Source organism: Mastacembelus armatus, chromosome 5 (genome assembly GCF_900324485.2).
Source record: "Mastacembelus armatus chromosome 5, fMasArm1.2, whole genome shotgun sequence".
NCBI classification, from domain to species: domain Eukaryota; kingdom Metazoa; phylum Chordata; class Actinopteri; order Synbranchiformes; family Mastacembelidae; genus Mastacembelus; species Mastacembelus armatus.
The window spans coordinates 379,371-402,133 of NC_046637.1; the positions used below are offsets into that span (position 1 = coordinate 379,371).

A 22,763-nucleotide genomic window follows, 5' to 3' on the forward strand; every position below is an offset into this window, starting at 1 on the left:
AAAGACAGAGTTGCAAAATCGAGATAAAAAGGTATTTGTCCTAATAAAATGTAATAAAATCATGTGCTAAAAGTACAGAGAACAGCATCGTATTCGTATGATTTGAATCTCAAAAGGAAAAACTGCTCATACTCCAGCTGGACAACAACGAAGTCTCCAGGGATTTAACTGACCATGATCCCTGCATGCTGATTGGTTGATTCAGGCCTGATTGAGGCTCGTTTGATGTTCACAAAAATAACCTCTACAGAGACGTATATGTGCAGTGTCACATTTAACAGAGGCTTTAAAATGGTTACCAGTAGTTACTGGTTAGTTCTGCTCTTAAATGTAGTAGATAAAGGTGGACGACACGTCTGCTCATTTATGTCCTGAAATGTTATTAAAAATGCACAAAAATGAATCCTGACAAACCTGGAAAGGGGAAAATGAAGAAACATTGGGAAACAGATTTCCAGAACAGGCTGAAATAACTATAAATTATAATAACAACAAATATCATGGGCTCCTCGACTTTGTCTTTCACTATGAAATCACTGAGTCTTGGCAGGATCAGAGAGACGATGTTGGTTTAGTATTATTACAGGCTCTGGCTTTACACTGATCTGATGATGAGCATCACTGCTGCTTCCTGCTCCAGGATTTCACTAAAACAATCTGAGAACACACAAACGGGTTCTCTAGGAGTACGAGGACAAATCGGCAGAACTTTGAGACTTGTCCATTCAGATTTATGAAAATGAGAGAAGCTGCAAATGCAAACGTGCAGCATCAGACTCCACACAGTATCTGCAGAGGTGATTTATGAGAGTTCATGTTCCTGACGTGCAGCAGCTGCACATGGCAAACTGACAAAACGTTTCAGAGACTCTGTGGGTTCTGACCTTCTGTCCACACCTGCATCAACGAACTGTGGACACCGGGTCACATCTGTCCACTGCACCGCAGTGTCCAAACACTTTGTCCTACCTTATCAGAATTCCCACTGTGCTGTAGAACGATAGTTCCTAACCAACCAGATATGATCAGGAAATCAAAAACCAAGGGGCTTCATCTCAGGAGACAGTATTTGATGAGACACAAAAAGCTCCCAGCTCGTTTAACTAACACTGAAATCAACTCAAATGTGACGTAACATCACACAGACGATAAAAACACCTGTTTGCTCTGATCCTGTCGTCTCCCATCACATTTTTCCAACACATCCAGTTTAAATTCTGCCTGTTCACCTGCCAGTACAGCCAGTACAGCGCCACCTTTCGGCCTGAGCTCAGTAATAAACATAGAGCTGAGTTCATAACCTCCTGACACAGTCAGCCAACACCGGAAGTCCATGAGCTTCGTGAGGACAGGTGTTACAGCAGAGACGCTGTGCTGCAGGTGTGTGCGCAGACAGAAAATCTCACTCTAAAGCCCAGCACTCGTCATACAGAAATACAGCATTACCATAATTCATCCTAAAGCCTCAGCTTCCTTTAAAGGAAACTAAATGGGATTTACAGTGAGACTTGTGCATTAACACTTGTAGTACTAAAGTCTTTATTAAAGCCACTCTAAATACTTCTCCCACACACACACCTGTGGAAGCAAACAGCAGATTCTTGCTGAGGTGAGGACCAAACAGAGAAGACGAGAAGTAAGAAGTGACGACAGGCACAGAGAGCGGAGGAGGAGACGACAGACAGGTGGAAAACAAACATTAATGGATGCCATAAAACACACGCTGCACAGAGAAATGACATTAGCATTGCAAATATTATGCTGCCCTCTGGCCTCCTCCTCCATCCTGCCTCTGTGCACCATGGACTCACTTGGAGAACACACAGGTAAATCTCGTCGGACGTGGCGGTTCAAGTCTTGATGACAAGCGCATGTCTCGGCTGTTTGACCTTGGCGTTTTGCATAAGGAGACGCATGACTCCCCTGGGAAATGAGCTGCTCTGCAACGAAAACACTTTTCTCGCTGATTTATTCATGAAGTGCTAACATGTCAGAGTGGTTCAGTCTTTATGTCTCGATACACGAGACAAAAGCGGGATGTCGACACCGAAACAGCATTTAGGACGTCACCGTATACACGAGGTCTCCATTAAAAGTCCATGCCAATAAAAGTCTCGCACCAGCAAGCAGGTCGTTAAAGGGCAAACCCGTGATGACAAAACACTTCTCGTTCCTGTTTTCTTAAATTCCATGCAGATGGTGCTGACATTTTCAGAGCAGCTCAAGTTTGACAGCAGCCATCTTTCAGCCGCAGTAACCAGACAGACGCCGGTGCCTTCCTGGTCCGAACGAGCAGATTTATGACGTTCATTATACAGGCCGACCAGTGTCGTTTCAAAACGTGGGAAAACAGGAAACAGACATGGCAGTCTGATGGGAACCAATGGACTAAAGTATGTGGACACCTGAAGAAATCCAGAAAAACATCAGGATCCAGCCAACAATTTGACTGTGATGTCCAAAATCAGCTGAATCAAACCCTGACCGGACTCCTGCCAGGCCACAGACCGTTTGAAGTCACGGACATGACGTGGTCGAGCTGATCGCAGCAGCAGATCGGTCAGGTTTGGAAAACTCGTGACCTGAGCTACAGTTTTATCAACTCAGTGAACCACAAGCAGGATGGAGGATCAGACACGCTGGATTTCCACTGGTCTCTCTTAACATCTTTACATGTGTGACCCTGAGTATAACTGTTTCTGTGGCCTTTCACACATCTCACCTCTCTGTTGCTGTACATGCTGCCAGTCACCGGCAACCAAGAGGCGAAAGCTAATTCTCACTGCACTAAGTCCTGAATGAGTCTGCCACTGCATTCATATCAGAGAATCCACACAATACACCTTCAGATACAGCAAATCCCTGTTCAGGCTACAGCAAACAGCTTTTATCAGTATGAGAATAGCACACTGTTAAGCGCATAGAGGCTAATCCCTCAGCATTATTTGATATTACAAAACCTGCACAGCAGCACAGAGATGTGGGTGTACACGTGTGTTTCACACAGAAAAGTTGAGTGTGTTCAAACTGAGGTGTAAAGGTTTGTTTGAGGCTTCAAACAAATGAGAAACAACCTTAAACATGCTTGAGCCTCGTATGTGACGTGAGGCAGTCGTATGTGGGCTCCAGTGTGTGCTTCAGGGCCTGACTTTACCCTCAGATCCTCCGAGGACAGAAACAGCAGCTCAGGCTTCTCACATCTACGTATTTTTACGTTTGAGACGTTTAACTCCAGCTCGTACTGATGACAGGGAGGAGAAAAGGAGCCAAAGTGTCATTTTTATGGATTTAGCGTTTTTTTGTAAACAGGTGGTGAAATAATCGATGCAGATCAGAGGTGGTGCTGCACATCAATACTACATAAACAAGTCTCTAAACAAAGTCTCTGTCATCCACACCAACGACAGCGAGCTACGACACAAGGGGCTGACTTACGTTTCAGAAATCTGCTGCTTTGGTTGAGTCAAGCTTCTCAGAGTATTTTCAGAGGTAACTTACTATGAAACTCAGTGGTTCCAGTGGAATTGGAGCTGGACTCTGCTGACGTGGTCTCAGAGTTTTGTTGGTATCAGATGCTGATGTGGGTGATTTTTGTGTCTGCGTTCATTTCAAAGCTCCTCTGTTAGCATTAGCACTGATAAGAGCTAAAAATCTATGCTGTACACAGAGGAGAGTCAGTGAACACAACACATGACCTGGTTAATAACTGTGATGCGTTCAGGGTTTGACAAACCCGAACCATGAACTACACATTGACCCTCCTAGCTGCTAACTCTTCCTGTGTAGGGGAGGTGCTGTGGTCTGTTCCCGCCCTCTCTCATATTATTATATATATTATACTGTCCAGACTGTAAATCTGTTGCTTTATCTCGTGCACACATCTACGACCTGCAGAGGTCTCCTCGTGACCTCTGCCCCCATCGCACATTATGGTGCTCTCAGCTCCCTCACTCCTCCGTGGCATTTATAGAACTGCTGAGGGCGTAGCCACACTTTCAAGGGAAGGACACTAAACAGGCCAGAGCCTTTGCAACAGCATTCTGACATATGACTGCAAAGCCAAGTTCAGCATTATGCCCGCTAATCCGGATGTACCGGATCTGTGGGAAAGCCACTCTGGAACTTTTCCTTTGCCGGCCAAACTTTCTTGCAGGTGCTCAGCATTCCTGCAGCAGCAGCCACTGTGAGAAGAGATTCGGTGCAGCAGGATTTACAGCCGCCCCGAGCGGGACGGAAGAACACCATCGCTCTTCCTCCACAGCTCATCCTCTTCCAGAGCGTCACAATCACGTCTGCAGCTTCAGGGCGGAACAAGTATAATGTGTCTGGTGAGGTCACGAAATCACCAGCAAAGATCCATAAAACCAACGGTGTTATTGTCTCTACTACACACGGTGAGTGAGGAGTCATGGAAACCTCATCTCAGTCTGATTCAACCTCACTGTCCTGATATTCAGTATCAGTTGTCTTTTCTATACATGAACGCCGTGTGTGTGTGTGTGTGTGTGTGCAGCTTCTTCCTCACTCCTCATTTGTATTCTGCTCATCTTTGGACAGGTAGGTAATGACAAGCAGCAAAGGCCAGGATGTCACCTCTCCACTCTGCTACTGATCTCACACACACACACTAACACAAAGAAAGAAACACAAAGGCACACACACACACAAAAACACACTTGCACAAAGACACACTGTACAAATAAACACTGATCTATGTGTTTCACTGTTTCTAAGTTTACAGGGAACCTATCACTGTCCTACTAAAGGAAACTGAAAAACAGCAGGGTTCTCAGGCGGGTTCTGACTGTAAGAATATGTGTTTGAGGTCTGTGTCCAGATTTGTTTTCAGAGTTATGACTGTGTGTGGTCTTTCCTGAAAACTGCAGCAATAGTTTTTTAAAGTGTCTTAGCTTCATCCAGTAGAACAGAGTAGTGTAGAATAGAGTACAGCAGGTAGAGTAAGACAGCATAGAACAGAGTAGACGAGTAGAGCAGGCAGTCATTCACACTGATGTGCATGACTGAAGTCACATGACAGTAAAATCACTGTCCCAGAACGACTTCAGTGATGTCATCCTTCACCTCACCCAGAGAGGAAAATCTGGTGTGTCTCTGTCGGTCACTGTAAACTTACTGCAGGTCACTGTAAATTTACTGGACCTGTTCTTTGTGGTCACAACGAGCTCAGAAAACTGGTTATTGTTTTTGGTCAATGTAGTCACTGTGGTCTGTGTGGTCACTGTGCAGTCACTGTGGTCACTTTGTGGTCTGTGTGGTCACTGTGGGGTCACTGTGGTCACTGTGTGGTCACTGTGTGGTCTGTGTGGTCACTGTGGGGTCACTGTGGTCATTGCATGGTCACTTTATGGTGACTGCAGTCACTATGTGGTCACTGTGTGGTTACTGTGGGGTCACTGTGTGGTGACCTTATGGTCAATGCATTCACTGTGGTCACTGCATGGTTAGTGTAGTCACTGTGGGGTCACTGCGGGGACACTGGGCCCAATGTGTGGTCACTATGTGGTCACTGTGGGGTCACTGTGTGGTGACCTTATGGTCAATGCATTCACTGTGGTCACTGCATGGTTAGTGTAGTCACTGTGGGGTCACTGTGGGGTCACTGCGGGGTCACTGCGGGGTCACTGCGGGGTCACTGGGCCCAATGTGTGGTCACTATGTGGTCACTGTGTGGTGACCTTATGGTCAATGCATTCACTGTGGTCACTGCATGGTTAGTGTAGTCACTGTGGGGTCCCTGGGGACACTGGGCCCAATGTGTGGTCACTATGTGGTCACTGTGGGGTCACTGCGGGGTTACTGTGTGGTGACCTTATGGTCAATGCATTCACTGTGGTCACTGCATGGTTAGTGTAGTCACTGTGGGGTCATTTTGGCGGCACTGGGATCACTGTAGGGTCACTGTGGAGGGAAAATGCACTATAAACTACAACAGCTCAGGACTTCACTCTCCTCACAGGTTACAGTTGGCAGGCAGCTGATTGTGAAAACCTGCAGGTTTTTGTTCCTGCATACAGATGTTACTAATAATGATCTGAACTCTCAGGGCTGGCAGGCAGCTCAGAGACCAGCAGCTTACAGCAGTCGGCCAGAAGCAGGTTAGGGGGACAAGTGTATCCCTGTGGACAGGACAGCAGTCCATCAGAAGGCTTACCCTGATCCTCCTCTTTAAAGCTGAGAGCAGAGCTGAGGAGCTTAGTCTTCCCAGTGACTCAGCCCAAGATCAAACTCCAGAGCTTACAGCGACAGGCCGGACACTCTCACCTGGGCGGCTGATAACACACACCCTCCTCAGGGAGCATCGGAGGCCCTTTAATCTCTGCCTCTGGCTGGGTTTACAGCACTGCAGCAGAATTCAGTCGCTGGTACCTTTGGCATTAGAGGGATGTTCATCCCTATAAAAACACCTCTGCTGTTAATGCAGGAGTTCGTCGCATTAAGAAACACTGTCTTTTTGTTATTTTTACAGTTTAATACACAGTTTTTTGCTCTGACCTCACACAGCAAGCGTCAGCACAGAGACATCTGCTGTGACACAAATTATTTATCAAAACAAGTTTGTCAAGAACTATTTGCTCACTCAAGCACCTCCACCAACAAACCTCTGTGTATTTCCAGTGCATTCTGCACACACGCTGTTTGGAAAAAGGTTCATTCATTAATCAGTTACTTTAAATGAGACCGCACAGCCCCAGACTGAGCCTGCAGCCTGACCCTGAGCCCAGACCTGCAGCAGAGCCCTAAAGAACTGGGTACAGAGCAGGAGAAGCAGGATTCGTGCTGCAGAGCCTGATCTGGGATCACATTAAGAAATAGAGACACTGAGACAGCCTGACAACAACCTACCTGCAGAGCACCAGGACTAACTGTCTGCAGGTAGACCAAGCAGAACTGGTCCTGGTTTAAAGACAGCTCAACAGCCACAGCAGGTAATGTCCAAGCACAGAAAAGCACAGAAAACGAACTTGTGGTGTTTCAGGTTTGGGTTTCACTCAGGAAAAGTGTGAGTGCTGGTGTACTGATGGATTCAGAGCTTTGTCCAATAGGTGAACCTGGAGGAAGTCTGCCCCAAAATAAGGCCTGTGGCCCTGAGAATGCCGGGTTCCAGTACAGAATGGTTCTCTGCTGATTTGTTGGAATGGCTTTAGTGCAGAAAAATAAATCTACTAAAGCATCGTGGAGCATTTCGGTTTCATTTACACAACCCTGTGTACTGCAGGGGAGCACAATAAAATGCAGAGGTCTCATTCCTGGTTTGGGCAAACCTAAAATAATAACATATTCATGGAGGCGCTGTGCTGCCGCCAGCTGTTGTTAAGCTGGTAGCTGCTGGAGGTTTTAAAGTCTTGTGTGTGTGAAGTGTGAAGCAAAGAGAACACAGATTTTAAAAAGTGAATTATGGAGAAATGTGTGAGTTTGACTGTAAGAAAAATCTACTGCAGCTGTTTCCAGTCAGTAAAACCTTGATTATCCCTTAATTAAAAGGCAAACACAGCTTTTTGTGGTTTCCTTTGGATTAGTAAGAAAACCAGCAGTACTACTACATGACAGGTTTTACTGTGAGTATCTGTGGGGGCTCCACCCACTTCAGCAGCACTGTCATAATCATTATGTACTGTTGCACTGCATGATGGGGTTTTCCTGAAGCGTATTAACGCTGCTCTGCAGACTGCTCTGCAGACTGCTCTGAAGACTGCCCGGAAGACTGCTCTGCAGACTGCTCTGAAGACTGCTCTGAAGACTGCTCTGAAGACTGCCCGGAAGACTGCTCTGCAGACTGCTCTGAAGACTGCTCTGCAGACTGCTCTGCAGACTGCCCTGCAGACTGCTCTGAAGACTGCCCTGAAGACTGCCCTGCATGTTTCACTGGGGTCTGCATGTACATGATCATTGTGTTTAGTATCCACAAACTTGTGAAAAGACATAAAGGTCACACAGTTACTGTAAAGACCTTTTAAACTTTTCTAACAACTTTCCTACATCCTATAACTTTCCTCACATCACGGCCACATTCTGTTCGGGCCTGAGGTGTTCAGTGAAAATGAGCTAATCACGTCAGCGTCTGGGAGCTGTTAAAACCTGCTGTTACCCAAAAACAACACGGACACCAGGTTCGCTCAGGCTCTGAGGGGTTTAACCACCAACGCAAACACAGCTCCACACCTGGGGAAGGCAGCTGCCGTCCTTTATTAAGGTTCCACACGGAAACTGCCTCATCAGGACCAAGCTGACGAGAACAAACAACGCCTCAGGATGTAACAAACAAATAATAAGAAATGTGTCACTCTCTTAATGCAATATTTTAACAGCGACACAGGAATTCAATTTCAACTGGATTCCTACACTAGTGAAATAAAACAAGAACATAATAACTGCCTGTTTGATCTGTTTTATCTTTCGTTTTTCATTTCATATGAAAGCTTTTGTCTGTGGGAATGAGATTTTTTTTCCAGCAGCAGATCAGACTCATCCGGAAGCCTTCAGACTGATAAAGTGGCACACAACACTGATAGTCATCCATTATGAATGATGCGGTAATGCTCCGCTTGACAGATTTTTGCTCTATTGTGATTTGTTGGCCACTGGTAATTGTAATGTCAGAGTTTTAAAGCGAGGGAAACAGGGATGCTAATAAGGCTGCAGAATAAAACCCACTGAAATCGGCTTTTAAGTAGATTAACTGTCTTCACTACAGCATTTTCTACTGTAATGACAATTTAAAATGCATTCACTGAACTTTTAAGAGCGGCCAGACTCTGGCCTGGGGTAGCTAACAAATACAGAGTCAGCACTACACTGGTTTGTCCTTGCAGGTCTAAGCACCGATCGTGGCTGCTGATCTTAACAACCGCTGGTCCTGGTACACCAGAGTGTGTAAGAGAAAAGTCAAACATCACGTTCCTGCCAGAATATTACAGTAAGTGTAATGTGAGCAGTAAACATAGACCATAACACTGTTCATAAATACATTACACTAGCACATCTCCTTTACACTGTAACATGAAGTTACATGAAGAAAACATGAGCTGGATAAATAAGGTCCATGTTTGTCAGCACTTTCGTTCCCTGCCTTTCCCTATCCATCTCACACCCAGTTTAGGGAACAGCTACATGTCTTATCTTAACAAATCTCAGTCCAAAACGTTTTGTGACAAACCATGCCTCAACACAAAAACTGAAAAGCCAAGATGATAATAAACATGTTTCTGTAAACACGTTTCATGCAAAGATCATCCATCCGTCTATTTGTCCATCATTCATCCACACACACTGCAGTTCATCCAGTCTGTGATCCATCCACACATTCATCAGGTTCTTACCTTTTCTGCAGACTGTGCCGTGCCAAAGAAGATGGGTATAAAAGCCAACCACACGATGCAGGTGGTGTACATGGTGAACCCAATGGGCTTGGCCTCGTTAAAATTCTCTGGGACGCCGCGGGTCTTTATGGCGTAAACAGTACATGTCACCATCAGTAAGATACTGTAACCCAGAGAACAGATAATCTGAAGATCAGTGATGTCACATTTCAACACCCCTCGTGCCAGATCCGGGTTGATGGTCTTCTGCTCGTCATAGTCTATGATGGTGTTGGGCGGATCCACCCCAAACCAGATCAACACCCCCAGCAGCTGGACCGAGATGAGGCTGGAGGTGATGGCCAGCTGTGAGGTGGGGCTGATCAGCCTGGGTGCCGTCACCGACTTCTTGCCCTGCTCAAAGATTCGGTAGATGCGGTTGGTTTTGGTGAGGAGAGCGGCGTAGCTGATACACATTCCCAGCCCCAGGAAAATCCTTCTGAACGAGCACACACCAACATCTGGCTTGGCAATCATGAGGAACGTGATTATATAGCACAGAAATATGCCAGTCAGGAGGACGTAACTCAGCTCCCTGCCGGATGCTCGGACGATCGGCGTATCATTGTACCGTATGAACGTAGCCATCACAAAGATTGTAGCGATGATACCGAGCATTGCTAGGAAAACCGGAATCATTGCCCAAGGAGAATACCATTCCAGTTTTATGATGGGGATCGGCTGGCAGGATGTGCGGTTGGCACTGGGCCTCATGTTGTAGGAGCAGAGTTTGCAGGTGAACTCGTCGTATTGGTACTGGTAACCATCGCAGGGCTCGCAGTGCCAGCAGCAGGGCATGCCTTTCACCACCTTCTTCCTCTCACCAGTTTTACAGGGGAGGCTGCAGACAGAGGTGGGAATCTCCTGCTCCCCCCGAGGCCACTGCATGTCCTCAATCTGCAGAGAGAGCACAGGAGAAGAGGTTAGATTCAGTGGCTGCTATAAGTGAAGGCCAGCTGTGAACTCTAAAGGACAAGATGCATCAAATATAAACATGAAACATATGGGGCTTTTTCTATACTGGTCTCATGGTCTGACTGCCAGAATCTTACTGGACAATCCTGTCGTATCTATAAACAGCGCCAAAATGAGATATGCTGAAAAATGTCACATATTCTTCCACCGGAACCAGCTGGGGACAAAGACTCATGTGAAACCAAGACATTCTGGTGGACTGGGAGCATATCCCAGACACTGTCAAACTTCACCATGCTGTAAAACCCATTTTAAATAATGATGTCGAGAGATATCGACTCACAGAGGTTATGGCGTCTCATTCTCAGATTTATAGCTCTGATTTGATGTCCTCGGGCGTACTGCTGGTCTTAAACAAGGCATTTGCTTTTGCTCTGACTTCTTCCTAAAGTAAAGGTCGCATTGATTGGACAGCTTGACTGCTGCTAATGAGTAATGAATACTCTATTAGTGGAACATCGATACAGATAAATTCCACCTGCATCGCTGCTCATCGTAGTTATTGACACGTTCTAGTTATTGGGACCATGTGGCATATGAGGAGGGAGGAGACTGAACACTGGCAGCTACGTAACGTTCAACTAGGTACAAGTGCTGCACTTCAGTGACGCGCTGCATGTGAACTTAGATTCTTTACAGTAGGAACAGATACAGACTGAACTAGCCAGTATAAAGTAGCTAAACTGGGTCCAGCCTGAGCAAAGACAATAGTAAAATGACAACAGTAAAATGCTGCTAACACACTGATCACAAATAATAAATTATATCAAGACTTTTACCTAATGATTTTTTATAAAGCAATACTTTGAGCTCCAGTTAGTTAGAAAAGGCTTTAAGCAAAGGGCTGTGGAATGACACACCACTACACCTCTAGAAGGTAGGAATGAGGTTTTACAGATATTAGATCAAGCTTAAGCTTCCATTTGAAAGGGGCCAGATCAGATTAGTCAGACGTATTCAAATATATAATTCTCAGTTGCTAATATGTGAAATTGGAAATGAGCTAAACTGAGAAAACACTGTGGAAATCAGTCCAGGCCTGTGTTGAATCTCTGCCCAGACCCTGGATGGAGTTCTGCTGATAGTGGCCAAACTTCCTGTTACTGTGGACTGAACTTGATGATTTTGGCTGAAAGCTACTTTGAGTTTGCAGGACTTGGAAGAACCGGTAGGGATTTCTAATCCTGCTGTGACCCAGGGCTGATCAGTTAGACAGAGCTAAGGACGTCCTCAAACACTATACAGACCAAACATGATCTGAATCAGTCTTAGCCTCTAGGTACCAGGGCTGACACTTGCAAAGGAAGTTACAACAAGGAGACTGCATGTTATCACCACCCCCCAATTAAGCAGACTGTCCTCAGGCTCCCTGTGTGCTACCAAAAAGCCAAGTTGATCAGCTTCAAGCTAACCGCCTGAGGCAGCTGAGGGCTTCTATTTGGTTATGGTGAGAATCCAGGACCACAACAAAAAAGCAGACTCGAAAGCGCCCCCTAACCTCGCTCTCTCCCAAATGCAGCAGGCCAATGCTGAACAAGAGGAAAGCATTTCTCTCCTCCCACACATCTCCTGCATGTCACCCTCTTTCTTTTACTGCATTCCTTCTCTATTATGGTTTTCTGATCACATCCATCAGCCTCTGCTTCCACACATCCATCCATCACCCGCACATTTAGTCCGCTGCATGCCAAGCTCTTTATCGAGCTCGGCACAGCGACACACGGACCATCAAAACGATGTGACCGACTGACACAAATTCCTGCTGCCTCTCCTCGGCCGTAGCTCATAGGCAGGTGACTTACGCTGGCCCATTTACAATACGAAATGTATTACAGGCTGACTGGTCTCGTAAGGAACAAGCTTTAGTTTACAGAGTTGATGAGTGGCAGAGTGGCACCCGGTTATAAAATGACTCATGGCTTCACAAATCCAAAAGGATTTCAGATTGCAGATTCAGATGGGACTCAAAATGCCAGGAGCGACTTCTGGTCAATCATTCAAAAGGAAACACCATCTGTCTTCCCGCCTTGGCAGCGGTCAGGAGGGCTGCCAGCCACGGCAGCATGCTCAATAATTCACTCAGGTCTTTGAAGAGGTGTCACAGCTGGTAGAGAAATCCAGACAAGAGGTCTCTCTGGTCTTAAATCTTCGTCTATGTGCTCGTACAAGAGTCCACATGTTCCCCCTCCTCTTGGTGTGAGTGAGGGATTAAATCTGTCAGAAAGATGGCATGAAACGAGGAGAACGGACACAGACTTTATCTTACAGATTAAAACATAGGAGGAGCGGTGACGCTGCTGTGTATGATCTGGTCTTAATGGGTGCTCTAGTATTCAGGACCACCAGTTCATTTCCCTGTAGGGAAACTGGTGTCCTCCCTGAGTGCAGGTAAAGTGGGCCAGCTTCAGACACAGAAACCAATACGCATTGGTCAGGGAGCTTGGTTCCAGTAATAACCACATGGTTGCAGAGCGACAGTGGTCATGCACAAAGAAACTGCTGTTCCTGCTGATACTTTGTCACTTGCACAAAAACAAATATCATTGTTTGATGCTGTTTTTCCTGGGAGGAGAGTGTCAGTCAGATCAGACAGCTGGTGGTGTTAAACCTCTGACTGGAAAAGAAAATATTCAGCTAGAGAGAATGCAGAGGAGTAAAGGACTAGAAAAGCAAGAAGCTGCAAAGCCAAAGGAGGAGCGCTGATTTTCTTTCTCTCTTCCACAGAGAATTCTGTGTGCACAACCACCTCCTCTCTCCTCTCTGTCTCTATTTCTGTCGGCCTCTGTCTACCTCGGTTCCTGTGGTTTTCTTATCAGTCCCAGGCAGACCTTTGCTCCGCCGCCTGCTCTGCTCTGCTGTCAGACTCTGCTGTCGATAAACCGTCTGCCCACCCTGATGTCATTGTAGGCTGTGGGTCAGGTGAGCACTAAAACCAGCCTGACATTCGCTGCAGTCTGAATAAATACGCTGTAAACTGTCTACAACAAAAACAGCACCTGTGAGGAACCTGAAAGAGAAATCTGTCCTGGGTCTGCAGATAGTGGAGGAAGGACAGCGTCTCTTTCGTTTGTGTCCCGTTCAACAATGTCCTGTTTTTTTCTGCTTCATCCTCTTTTTTCTGCCTCTGTTGCTGCCTTATTTCTCTCAGCATCACCCAGGGCGCCCATGTTTGTTTGCCGATAAAATTCGAAAATTAATCACCAATAACAGGAATCGTCCCAGGGATTAAATTTAACCAAATGGGGTTAACGTTTGGTGCATGTGGGCGGGTCTACCAACCGTTAGCAGGGAGCAGTTCATCCATGCGCTCATTAGCTCCTTCCTCCTCCTACGCAGCAGTTTATTATCCAGCCTTTAGGGGGCCCCGGTCCCGGAGCTCGCCGTGAAATACTCTGAGGTAAACAGTGATGGGATGCATGGGCCGTTGCCACGGTAACCAGACAGGCTCCATCTCTGATTTTTTTTAAGACCTTGAGTCTTCATGCTCCACACCCCCACTGCTTCCCCTGCAGCTTGTTGCTCTGTTTCGATCCCGACGCTGCAGTGAACTGCTCTTAAAACCTGGATCACTGTGTTTTTCATTCTCCATCAATGTGCAGCACGTGTTACAACATCCTCCCTCCTCCGTTCATTGCAACTTCCTTCCTTTGGATTGATGAAAAGACTTTTTCTAGTAACACTACAGATGACAAGAAGCCTAACATCTCTCCACAAGCTTGTCGGTGTTTACTACAAAAATAAAGCACTTTCTGGAAACCTGTGAAAATTCCCGGTGGATCTGTAGGTGCCACCTATCCTGCACTACACACCACCTTTGATAGACATGATGATAGACAAATGAGCTGTGTGTGCCCAGCACCATGACAGTGCAGCTTCCCCTCCTCACACAGGGAGTGTCTGCATCACTAACCAACACTGCTGTTTGCTGCTGCACAGGCTCACACTCTGGTATTTATACTGGGAACCTCTCACACTGGATCTCTGCTCAAACTGCTGTTAGAGCTGAGCGCAGTGGAAACAGCTTCAGTCCTGACAAGCAGCCAGTGCAGGATTTATTGATCAGGCACCGGAGCACGGAAACAGATTCTGTCCTCTGATTTCTCTAGAAAACTATGAACATAACATCATAAAACGCACAGTTTAATCTTCACACATGGTTCAGTGTAGTACTGTGGGTACTTTCTGGCATCTCAAACTTTAGCTATAGCCATGCTAATGTGGATGAAGCTGTACCGATGACTTTGTGCTGGTTGGTCTGTTGATCCAGCACTTTGGTCCAGACCTTCTGACTCTACAGATTCAACACTACAGATTCTGAATGAAAGTGATCAGAACCACAGTGATGATGAGTTTTTTCCAGCACATCTTGAAGTACAACAGTCTCTACTTGATGGATATTGTCCACATTTTGAGCAGATGATGTCTTGGGGATGATGATAATGTTGCCGATCCTCTTTTCCTCCAGCGGCACCATGAGGGTGAAGCTTAGATGTTTAATGTTGTGATGTGGATTCAGCAGAGACTCTTATTTTGGTGCCGTCCTTTCTTTTGCTTCTTTCTCATATTTTTGTGTTTAATGTGTTGTCAGCAGATTTTCCACTGCGAGTATTTATGAACTTCACTTCCTGTTGTATGAAGTTGAAGCATTTGTGCGAGAACCTCACTATGAATGTTTCTTTTCTGCGGCTGAACCTCAATTCAGTGCTTCAGCTGTTCCAATTCACTCACAACCTCAAAACAAAGCAAAAGAGATGATTTTCTCTGCAATGTTACAATGCAAATCAGTGTGACTCTCCGCCTTCGCGCTCAGCCTTCCACACTGCAGCATCCACCGTGCATCACGACTCCGGCAATTATAGAAGTCGTCAAAACTCAAGCATCTCTCAACTGAGTCAGCTGAGACCTCCACACCACCACAAAAACACACACACAGTCTGGTTTCCTTCCCATTAATGGCTGCACAGTCATTAACTCTGTGACTGTGGATCATGATTAAATTGATTAATTGAATGGAAAAGGAAATAAGTGGCCCGGATCCCTGCGACGCTGCGTGAAGCTGAATGTACACAGTGGATCAGTGACAGGAAGTGACTGAGAAACAGACTCATCAGACTCAACTACGACCCTGTAACACTGTAGTACTCAGCTAGTACTCAGCTCCTTTACTGCAGTAACAATAGAAATACTACAGGGTAAAAATCCTCTGTACTGTATTCCAAATGTTACTGCAGTAAAAGTAGAAAAGTACCATCATCCAAATGTATCCAAAGTAAAAGTACTCATTGTGCAGAATGATATTATTAGTGTTGATCGCTTTAATGTTGGAGCTGGTAAAGGTGGAACTGACGTTAACTACCTTATGTACTTCTGATTTGAAGTACTTTATGTACCGCTGGGTAGCTGACGTTAACTACCTTACGTACTTCTAATTTGAAGTACTTTATGTACCGCTGGGTAGCTGACGTTAACTACCTTACGTACTTCTAATTTGAAGTACTTTATGTACCGCTGGGTAGCTGACGTTAACTACCTTACGTACTTCTAATTTGAAGTACTTTATGTACCGCTGGGTAGCTGACGTTAACTACCTTACGTACTTCTAATTTGAAGTACTTTATGTACCGCTGGGTAGCTGACGTTAACTACCTTACGTACTTCTAATTTGAAGTACTTTATGTACCGCTGGGTAGCTGACGTTAACTACCTTACGTACTTCTAATTTGAAGTACTTTATGTACCGCTGGGTAGCTGACGTTAACTACCTTACGTACTTCTAATTTGAAGTACTTTATGTACCGCTGGGTAGCTGACGTTAACTACCTTACGTACTTCTAATTTGAAGTACTTTATGTACCGCTGGGTAGCTGACGTTAACTACCTTACGTACTTCTAATTTGAAGTACTTTATGTACCGCTGGGTAGCTGACGTTAACTACCTTACGTACTTCTAATTTGAAGTACTTTATGTACCGCTGGGTAGCTGACGTTAACTACCTTACGTACTTCTAATTTGAAGTACTTTATGTACCGCTGGGTAGCTGACGTTAACTACCTTACGTACTTCTAATTTGAAGTACTTTATGTACCGCTGGGTAGCTGACGTTAACTACCTTACGTACTTCTAATTTGAAGTACTTTATGTACCGCTGGGTAGCTGACGTTAACTACCTTACGTACTTCTAATTTGAAGTACTTTATGTACCGCTGGGTAGCTGACGTTAACTACCTTACGTACTTCTAATTTGAAGTACTTTATGTACCGCTGGGTAGCTGACGTTAACTACCTTACGTACTTCTAATTTGAAGTACTTTATGTACCGCTGGGTAGCTGACGTTAACTACCTTACGTACTTCTAATTTGAAGTACTTTATGTACCGCTGGGTAGCTGACGTTAACTACCTTACGTACTTCTAATTTGAAGTACTTTATGTACCGCTGGGTAGCTGACGTTGACTACCTTACATACTTCTAATTTGAAGTACTTTATGTACCGCTGGGTAGCTGACGTTGACTACCTTATATACTTCTAATTTGAAGTACTTTATATACCGCTGGGTAGCTGACGTTGACTACCTTATATACTTCTAATTTGAAGTACTTTATATACCGCTGGGTAGCTGACGTTAACTACCTTATATACTTCTAATTTGAAGTACTTTATGTACCGCTGGGTAGCTGACGTCAACTACCTTATATACTTCTAATTTGATGTACTTTATGTACCGCTGGGTAGCTGACGTTAACTACCTTACGTACTTCTAATTTGATGTACTTTATGTACCGCTGGGTAGCTGACGTTAACTACCTTACGTACTTCTAATTTGAAGTACTTTATGTACCGCTGGGTAGCTGACGTTAACTACCTTACGTACTTCTAATTTGAAGTACTTTATGTACCGCTGGGTAGCTGACGTTAACTACCTTACGTACTTCTAATTTGAAGTACTTTATGTACCGCTGGGTAGCTGACGTTAACTACCTTATGTACTTCTAATTTGAAGTACTTTATGTACCGCTGGGTAGCTGACGTTAACTACCTTACGTACTTCTAATTTGAAGTACTTTATGTACCGCTGGGTAGCTGACGTTAACTACCTTACGTACTTCTAATTTGAAGTACTTTATGTACCGCTGGGTAGCTGACGTTAACTACCTTACGTACTTCTAATTTGAAGTACTTTATGTACCGCTGGGTAGCTGACGTTAACTACCTTACATACTTCTAATTTGAAGTACTTTATGTACCGCTGGGTAGCTGACGTTAACTACCTTATATACTTCTAATTTGAAGTACTTTATATACCGCTGGGTAGCTGACGTTAACTACCTTATATACTTCTAATTTGAAGTACTTTATATACCGCTGGGTAGCTGACGTTAACTACCTTATATACTTCTAATTTGAAGTACTTTATGTACCGCTGGGTAGCTGACGTTAACTACCTTATATACTTCTAATTTGAAGTACTTTATATACCGCTGGGTAGCTGACGTTAACTACCTTATATACTTCTAATTTGAAGTACTTTATGTACCGCTGGGTAGCTAACAATGTTTTTGAAAGTTCTGTTTTCCAGAAAACCTCCACATCAAAGCTCAGCTTGGTTAAATTTAGAGAAAGTGTAATTAAGTCAAACATTATTCCTGACTCGTCTGCTTTATGTGGCACAGCTTAAGAAGCCATTTCAACACGATGGTGTTTTGGAGGTTTAAAACTTCCTACAAGTTTTTGTTCTGAGGACAAGATGTAACAAGAGACGCTGCTCTCTCCTACAATCCACTCAGACACTTTGAGAACAGACAAAGGTTTCAAACTGGTTCAATACTGAGAGGAAACTATCTGCAGCCCAGAAAAGCCTTTCTCATAATCCCAGAGGCAACATTAGACGTAAACTTCACAGCAGCTCTTTGATTTCACTGTAATTTGAAGTCTTGAACGATGCAGTCTTGCTGTGACTCAGGGTTACTTTAAAGGAAATAATGAAAACACATTAGCAGGGTGTGAGCGTGGTGCTTTCCCAGAACAGGTGAGAAATTGGCTTTGTTCTCACATTCAGGTGTTGAATAAATCTGAATAAAAGACAGATCAAACCCTTCAGTGAAAAGTTACAGCTCGATAAAACAAGAAAAGTTTAATAATTATATTCAGCTCAGTTGCGTTGCAGGATTATATGTGTATCTATACTGTATATAAATAATAGACAAGTGCAGAGTGGAAATAATTTCTGCTCAGTGTAATAGTTGTTCTTTTTGGATGTGAGTGATCGGGTGACTAAAACAAAACCTGTGTCTGACAGAGACCCCAGTATTATGTCGTAGTACGTAGATACTGAACTCTGACTCTTGTCAAACATCTGGAGCCATCAGTGGCGAGTCAAAAATATCATCAAATCATCACACCCACAAGCCCCGCCCCTTTTACACAGACGCCAGAGTCTGTGTCAGGATATCGCAACAGCAAAAAGTCCAATCAACAGTGATGCACTGATCTCTACAAACCTGAATATACGTTGTTCAGAATAGAAGGTACATTTTTTAAGTATCTGGGGTTGGTCCACAGAATCACTGTGACGTGTAGGATCATGACTAGAAATCCTAAACTGAACATTTGAAGTTCTTGGTTTGGCAGGTATGACCAGTGAAACCCTGAAATAACCCTGAAGTTGTGGAAATATAGTAATAAATAGTCCTAAATAAAGGGAAGGATCTGAACACACTGACAGGATTCTGTGTGGTTCCGACAAAGTAAGATCCTAATAAGTCAAAGGCTAACAGAAGCATAGCTTGTGCTGTGATGGAGGTGTCTTACTTTGCCAACAATGTTTTTAGCTATTTTAGATGAAGTCGATCTAAAATGAGATTTCCAGTTCAACTTATTGTCTAAAATGACTCTGTATGTTTCTCACTTAATGTTCTCTGACGTTAAGTGTCTTGGTGTTTTATTGTCAATGCCCAGCAGCCATCATGGGCCAACAGCAGACAGACAGCTGATAAAATCAGTTTCATGGTCGTGGAGAAGAGGATGTGTGTGCGTAACACTCTGGATGCTCCCTGACAGTCGAAATGAGGACAGAGGGAACATTAGTTTACCCCAGTGCCAGATTTTCTCAGCTAATCAGTGGAAGGACTTGAAGCAGCGTCGCCCTGTCTCCATTAACCCTCGTGGACCGGTTCGGTGCCGCCCGTGTCTGCTGAGGGCCACGTCCGTCTGCTCCGTCTGGCTCATCAGACACAGCGAGCAGGGCTGCGAGGAATCGCTCTCTCAGAGATCAAGGTCAAATTACAGCTCTTCTAATGAGGCTTAGCGCTCATCACAATCTCTGCTCTCCATCTCGCTCCGGCTCTCAGACATGAAAGACAAGCAGCAGCAGATTTCTGAGCCGAGCCCAGAGATTCCAGGGCCATTACAGATAAAACTGCTGCTGGGTCAGATTCACCTTTAACTGTCAAGTGCATTTCACTGGAGACGTCTCTGCCTTTGAACAGCAGCTTCGACATGTTTGAAAAATGAGCCTGAATCCAGAGTAAAGAGCCAGTTTTCTGCAACAACATTAGCAAGATATTGCATGTTTTTTTTTTTAGCTGCAAATGATTTGTAAGAAAATGATCATTTACAGCAGATGAGGTTTCGGTTATCGTCAGGAATAATGTGTTTTCTGCTCTGCCCAGAGATGAGATGTGCAGCATTAATGTCCAAATATCCTGCTTCCCTATCGCTGACAAAATGCAGCAGCTTCATTTTGTAGAAGTGTGTGTTTACGTGTATGAAGACACATGCATGTGTGTTACACGTGAGCTCGTCTCTGGTCCGTTTGATCGATGCCGACATCAGATCAGCCGTTTCCATCCATGAGCAGCGATGAGGTCCTGGAGTCCTGCCACCCTGACGCATGATAGTTCTGTCTGTAGACATGTCACACCTGCTCAGAGGAAATGATCAGAGCATCCTCCCTGAGACGAGCTCTGCATCGGCACAAACTGTGTTTTAAACAGCAGCAGGTTTTTGAACAGTTGGTTTTTAACAAACCTACGGCCTTTTAGCTTATTAGCTATTCATTAAAACATGTCTCAAACATGTCTTCAACTGATGCTGAACTCAGAATCTGCATTTTAAGAGCAGTAGGCAGGTACCTGGGGACGTCTCCAGGGATGTTTGCAACATCCATCAAAACACATTAAACCAGAGCCAATTAACTTTGTTTTTATTTTACCTGGTAAATATTTGAATGTCTGACAAAGGACCACTACATCTATTAAATCCCAAAGGAGTTATGCTCAAACTTCTCAATGGCTACAAAAACCTTCTAACCGTCAATGGTTCCTGTTAAATTCTTCATTTCAGGTTTTATCTGCCCAGTCTGATGACAAGATGGCATTTCCAATGTCTCCTCATCCCAGAGCTTCCAGTGCTGGCACCCTGGGGTCCCGTTCAGGCGTGAACATACTTGACACCAGTAAACTGTTGGCTTCATGGACACAAACTACCTGGTGAGGTTTAGGATAAAAGACGTTTCACTCTCGTACTGAACCCGTCTCTCCTGCGGTGGAGCCTTTTAGTGCCTGTATGAGCCGCTGCAGGGGCGTGACAACGTGTCAGTCAGTATTTGAATGTGCTGCCATTTCTGAGTCGAGCTTCGCAGAGCCTGTCAATACACGAACATGAGCAAACAAGTTTCCACGAATATGATTTAATCCTGTTTAAAGAAGTGGGCTGCATAATCAGTGAAATATTGTTATAGTTGATCTTTTTCTTACACCACAGAAGATTCAGATTTTGTTCTTTCTTTTCCACTGAGTAAAGCACAGAGGCAGAGATGACGTGGTCCCACTCTTCATGCACTTCTATTAAACTGCCTCCAAAATGACAAGAACAACCAAACAGGCTCTTGGGGTCAGAGAAAGGCCAGAATCCAGAGTCTCCCCCTGTCTGGGCAGTTTCAGGGACAATTTCCTACCTTTCATTTTCCATCCATAACGCCATGAATACACCAACATAAGATGAGTTTCTGTTCCTCCATCTCTTCCCACTTTCTCACTGTCTGCTCTCAGTGACCTGTGTTCCCTCTGACTCGCTTCTCACGTCTCAGTCACTGCTGGAGTTTTGTCACATGACCCCTCGATGTACCGGACGGGTCCAGACCTTGTGCTGTCACAAATGTGGTTCCGTGAAGACGACGTTCTCCTGGATGGATGTGTGGGCAGAGCTGAGCCAGAGCAGACTGTGATGTATTAGACCATCATGTGAACGCAGACGAGACACAATGAGACAAATCGCTCAACGTCTGGTACATCTGTCGGACCGTGTATCAGGACATCGGGGTCGTCTGTCCCTAAAGTTCCACCATCCGGATGTGATCAGCTCCATCCAATACTGACGCTTTGTCATGGTCCATGACAAGTCCACTCAGCTGTTCCCACAGCACAGGACACACTGATGAACCCTGGATCCACAGGACAAACATCTCAGCTGACGCGTCCAACATGGTGACCAAAACAAAGGGTCATGTGACTTGGAGATGTGGGTGAAAGGTCATCGGGGGTTTGTAGAGGAAATGGCTGAATATCTTAGAAAGTGCAGCCAATCAGCTTTTTGAGGCTCATATTTAAACTCAGCTCCTTAAAAATGAGCACATTTCACTTTTTAAAGCTTTTTAAAACAGGTTTATTTTTCTGTTGATTGAAGAATCAATGAATCAACTGATGCTTTTATCAGTCACTTTACACACTGTGGGATGGTTTAATCTATAACTCTGAATTTTAAAAACCCTTCATGTGTTTTCTGAAGGAAAAGAACGAAATGGAAAGAACCAGGCTCTCCAGCAGCATGTGAGGCGAGAGGATGGTCAGGTGAGGTCCTTTCATCATAAATTTGTCTTTCCCTGGTTGAATGATATCAACAAATGGTTGATACCAAAACCGTTTTCAAACACGGGATTTTGTGTCAAGCAGAGTCATCATCAGAAAGTGCCATTTGATAAATGAACCTCTAATCCTGCATCATAAATACAAACTCAGCTCTGAGATTACACCGTGGTGCAGCTTTGACTCAGTAATCCAGCTCTTCCCTGCTTCCCCTGCCAGGTTTGATTTCCCATGAACTATTATTATGATTATTTTTAGGACACTGATTCATGGCAGAGAATGTTTTTTATTCAGTATTTTAAACCTACAGTGTAGCTGGTCCCACCTTTCATCGTTTCACTGGAGAAATCTGTCAAACTGTAGAAAAGCTAAAGCTAAACTTGGGCCCTGAGCTGTGTCTGCAGGTTGACCTTGGGCCTGCAGGTCGCTGCTGATTGTGCGGCTCATTTCTGAGAGGGTGCTCAGATAAGAGGACCACACTGACCCGTCACAGCAGCCCTTTCTGTACAGTCAGATTAGAGAGAGACCAGCAGCGGCTCATGTCGTTG

The 22,763-nt window shown here is 44.7% G+C and overlaps 1 protein-coding gene across 1 annotated transcript in view; it reads right to left on the reverse strand.

Moving 5' to 3' along the window:
• grm7 (glutamate metabotropic receptor 7) overlaps positions 1–22,763 on the reverse strand; it is a 164,148-nt gene that overhangs the window by 16,376 nt on the left and 125,009 nt on the right. Inside the window, exon 8 of the mRNA XM_026306234.1 lies at positions 9,339–10,274. Coding sequence (XP_026162019.1) covers positions 9,339–10,274 — 936 coding nt within the window. The remainder of the gene's footprint in view (positions 1–9,338; positions 10,275–22,763) is intronic.